The 4,830-nt window shown below is 43.1% G+C and overlaps 1 protein-coding gene across 1 annotated transcript; it reads right to left on the minus strand.

The window, feature by feature from the left end:
• Positions 1-977: 977 nt before the first annotated feature.
• Positions 978-4,271, minus strand: LOC138973692 (uncharacterized). The gene is made up of 5 exons (XM_070346422.1): positions 4,004-4,271; positions 2,842-3,186; positions 2,198-2,524; positions 1,581-1,748; positions 978-1,111 (listed from the first exon to the last, which is right to left on the minus strand). Exons 1-5 carry the CDS (start codon positions 4,092-4,094, stop codon positions 1,044-1,046), a joined length of 999 nt encoding a protein of 332 aa, XP_070202523.1. The 5' UTR covers positions 4,095-4,271; the 3' UTR covers positions 978-1,043.
• Positions 4,272-4,830: the final 559 nt, after the last annotated feature.

Raw genomic sequence — 4,830 nt, forward strand, 5'->3', positions numbered from 1 at the left:
GATTTGTTAAAGTGTTTGTGGCTGAGCAATCTGTACCGTAGGCCCAACTACGGGATTGCATTCATGCGCACAATAATTAATAAGTGTGTTCATTATCTAAACAAAAATAAAAGTTAAATGTTAAAGACAGAATCAAACAATAGTGTATATATAAGGCATGCTATTCTAAAAATGTACGCATAAAAATAAGGTTCACATGTCTCGCGGAAACCAGCGTCTTGGTCTTCGGGTTTCGGCTAGCTAGCCACAATATTCTCGGTGATGGTTGATCTTAAGTTTTCATTGTTGACCTTTTAGCTTCAGGCCAACATTTATTTCATATTGCTTTATTTGACTTGTTTAAAACGCCTGCAGTCTATGCATCCAAACACTGCTCACTACCAGGACTTGGTAATTATCTAGACGCGTAAAATTCAGCAGTCTCTGTCCACTCACTCAGAATTGTGCATACAGCATCACAGAAAGACCGGCACGGTTGGCCTAGTGGTAAGGCGTCCGCCCTGTGATCGGGAGGTCGTGGGTTCGAACCCCGGCCGGGTCATACCTAAGACTTTAAAATTGGCAATCTAGTGGCTGCTCCGCCTGGCGTCTGGCATTATGGGGTTAGTGCTAGGACTGGTTGGTCCGGTGTCAGAATAATGTGACTGGGTGAGACATGAAGCCTGTGCTGCGACTTCTGTCTTGTGTGTGGCGCACGTTATATGTCAAAGCAGCACCGCCCTGATATGGCCCTTCGTGGTCGGCTGGGCGTTAAGCAAACAAATAAACAAACAAACAAATCACAGAAAGTTATTGGTAGAAGCGCTATGCAATAATCTGGCATACCTTTTGAGCGTGTTTCATCGAAGTGTTTTTATTTTCTGTGCATACAGTTTGTGTTCTCATCCAAGGCTATGGAGCTTAACTGTGTATTCAATGTATCGCGACCTTCATCTTAACGTTCTTCCTCTTCATTCTGCGCCGACTTGAGGTCTAGTCTCAGGTAGCTGCGAAATGTTCGAGCGTGGACAGCAGGATATAGCAGGTGAACAGAAGACGTCAGTTCAAACGACGAGTTCATACCCGTAGCCGGATTCACGTACTTCTATGTAGTCTGAATTCATCGTCTCACCTGCACCAAACAAGACAGACACTTTGAGACAAAAATGGTAGGCCTGTCAATGCACTGTAAAATTGCTCTTCTGATGGTCGCACTGCCAGCCATACCCACACCCACAAACACCCATGTGCATGATATCATTGAAGTATTGTTGTACTACACGCTTGTGTGAAAATGTCAAGCAGCACACACAAACAGGACGACATGAAAATAGTGTAGCTATAATTGAACCGCTTAACAACAAAAAACAATACAGTACTCAAATCGTGGCCCTACTTAGCTTACATTATTCATTAGATTCATTAGCCATTTCAAATGCACATTCGATAACAATTCATTTGCTTTGCATCTACAGACACCTCAAGTTGTTATAAACACAACCATGTTTACATTAGAAAAACTGGTCTCACGATGCATTTTGTAACCAAGGCTATCGTTCAAAACCACACGCGTACTATCAAATAGACTCAGCAGTACATACTGCGGGCAGAAGAAAGTCTGTCGTAATGTCGCGGTGTCGGTATGCCGGGCAGCTCGTAGCTGTTTCTGACATCTCCAACCATGGGCTCCGGGCGTCGCCCTACAAACATCACGTCATATTCTCCATCACAAGGTACTTTTGGAGGCTGGCTCACCGGTTGATTCCTTTCTGAAGACAAGAACATAATCACGAAACGTATCTACTTGCCCATACACGCGCACACGTACCGATACACACTCCTACGCACGCGCACACGCACTCGCGCACACCCACAATCCCAAGCACACACACACACACACACACTCACACGCACCCACGCACGCACGCACGCACACACATACACACACACACACACAAACACACAACACGCATGCATGCACGCACGCACGCACGTACGTACGCACGCACACACGCACACACACACACGCACGCACACACACATACACACACACACACACACACACACACACACACACATACAGTTGAGCGTGTACACAGGTTTTAAGCAAATTCCCTTTGAGTTTGGGAGACATATCACAGACAACATACACACACATGTGAAGGGAAATACACGTTGTAATTAAAATTCAAAGCACACTTTCGTACACCACACTCACTATTTTTCTGACGTCTACGCAGAACCACGAAGACGATGATGGCAACAAGAATAAAGGCTCCAACGTTCACTCCAACAAAGACTGGACCCATATTTGAATCACTCTGTGCCTCATCACCATCGTCTTTGTCGACAACACCATCGTTGGTCTTACTGCCGCTGTCTTGTATCTCCTTCTGGACTGCATTTGTCTTGGTAACGTCGTGTTTAGCAGTAACTCCTTTGCGATCATTTACATTCGGCGTTCGCATCTCTGTGGGGCTTCTCTCTTTGAACTTTAAGGTTGTCGAGCTGGGAGACGTGGTTTGGCTTTTTCCGGGTGACTGGGCTGTTACACAGAGACAAAAACATTGTATCTGTGTTTGTACAGCTCATAAACAAAAGCAATTTTCATTTAGATATTGTTTCTAAAATGTCATCTATTTGACATGTTCAATTATTTACAAACAAACACACACAAACACTAAGAAACTAATAAAAGCATGCTCACACACAAAAAAGAACATACACATGACAAACGAATACACACACTCAAACACGCTTACACAAATAACAACAACTACAAGTACGCCAAAAACAACAACAACAACACCATCAACAATTTGATTCATTAAAGTATATCATTAAAAATACACTTCAACTCACAATTTATGTGAAAGTAGATCTCCTTTTCTGAGCTGTGGTCACTTGTTTTCCACATCCATGCCCCACTATCTTTTCTGGTCATAATCTTTGTAAAAAGGACACCACCTCCTTCGTTGTCATCTCTGCAGCGACAGACGTCTTGCAGAATCGACGTGCATTTCCCATTAACGAATTTGATTATGCAATCATCTTCATCTCGCGGCCTTGAAGAAACATAGATCGTGTAATGGTCTCCAGAGACCTTGCACTTGCTCGTGTCAAGACTAAAAGGCAGAGATACCTCTGTATTTTCAGCCACAGTGACATTTAGGCTTGAAGACATAGTGGGGAAGATGATCTGAGGACCTGCCACAAAGATGCTTAAGCATACAATATACGTTTTAAGATTGATACAGAAGTATATCACACACACACATACACACACACACACACACACACACACACACACACACACACACACACACACACACACACACACACACACACACACACACACCGACAGGCACGCACACTCACGTATGCAGGCACGTAAGCATGCGCGCACGCACACAACGCTCGCACACACACACACACACACACACACACACACACACCGACAGGCACGCACACTCACGTATGCAGGCACGTACGCATGCGCGCACGCACACAACGCTCGCGCGCACACAGACACACACACACACACCCACACACACACACCCACACACACACTGTTCCATTGCTATGTTCTGTCATGAACTTTGCTTATGTTCTTTTATTTTGAATGATGTGTTTGTGTGTCCGCATGCGGTTGGCTGCCTGCCCAAATCCAAAAACAAAGAGACTGCCAACGTTCCAAAATTCAGCATTCAAAAAACAAGTGAAATAAGTTGTTGGGACGTTGTTATTGACAAAATTACGTTACAATCACAAATATATCGACCCAACAAATAGTCACAGAAAGGTTATCATCATGGAATTTGCAGGCGAGAGGGTTAACATTCCATGAAGATAATGTTGTTGTGACTATTTTGTTTGTCTGTTTACTTAAAAGACCGTTGGGTCGATATGTTTGTGATTCTAACGTATTGTTGTCAATAGCAACGTTCCAACAACGTACGCTTTGTTTGTTGTTTGACTGCCTGCCCGTTTATGTGTGTGAGTGCATATTTGCACTGATACTTACAGTTGTTGGTAGCAGTAGAACACTGCAAAGCACCCACAACAGTTAACCAGAGTAATCTTCTTTGCTGAGGTCGATCCATGGTCGTTCTCATTATCCTTGCCGTTTTGAAAAATTGTTAGTTCACATGTTTCAGACCTATGCGTGGGCGAGAAAATATTCCTTCTTGGAACATCAATGCTGCTTTTCAAATTGGCCGACATACAAACAAATAACACTAATACGAGTTTAATGCGATTGTTCTTTGAACATTTGATATTTCCTGTACACAAGGGTGTTTGTGTGTGTTTTGCTTCTGATGCATAGCGTGTCCGTTAACAAATAAACTGAAGCTCAAAATTTAAACAACCCTATTGTGCAATATTATATTGATTATCTGCTTTTAATTATTCGGCTTTATCAATATCATTTATAAATAGCATACATATTTAGCTTAATGTTTACTGTGTAAACTGGAAAAAACATGGTTCACTCAAGTGTTCATGTTACGGTCATTACAACTTTTCACATGCTAAACAAGTCAGATAGTTTACGTTATGGTAAACTTGATTAAGTGACTTGGAAGGTGGTTGGAGCCGCATGTTTATCGGCAGAATTCTTAGTAATTTGTTTTCAAAACCTTAAGGTAAGGTCACACGTGTGAGTGTGCCTAAGATGCACCCGAGAGTCTGCCTTACGTTAACAAAGGCTTAATTAAGAGGGCCGTCACACACGCGACTCAATCGCGCGATATAGTTACCCTGTCACACGGGCGACTCAGTCGCGGAAAATAGCTACGACAAGTCTGCGACTCAGTCTCATGCGATTCCCTCGTAGCTTTGAGCTTTAGA

The sequence above is a fragment of the Littorina saxatilis genome, linkage group LG8 (genome assembly GCF_037325665.1).
Source record: "Littorina saxatilis isolate snail1 linkage group LG8, US_GU_Lsax_2.0, whole genome shotgun sequence".
Classification (NCBI taxonomy): Eukaryota; Metazoa; Mollusca; class Gastropoda; order Littorinimorpha; family Littorinidae; genus Littorina; species Littorina saxatilis.

Bases quoted from the DNA above. Each gene is read 5' to 3' on its own strand.
- LOC138973692 (XM_070346422.1), bottom strand. From the start codon at position 4,094: ATGAGAACGACCATGGATCGACCTCAGCAAAGAAGATTACTCTGGTTA. The intron at 2,525-2,841 runs GTGAGTTGAAGT...TCTGTGTAACAG, and splicing joins GATCTACTTTCACATAAATT to CCCAGTCACCCGGAAAAAGC. The intron at 1,749-2,197 runs GTGAGTGTGGTG...TCTTGTCTTCAG, and splicing joins GCGTAGACGTCAGAAAAATA to AAAGGAATCAACCGGTGAGC.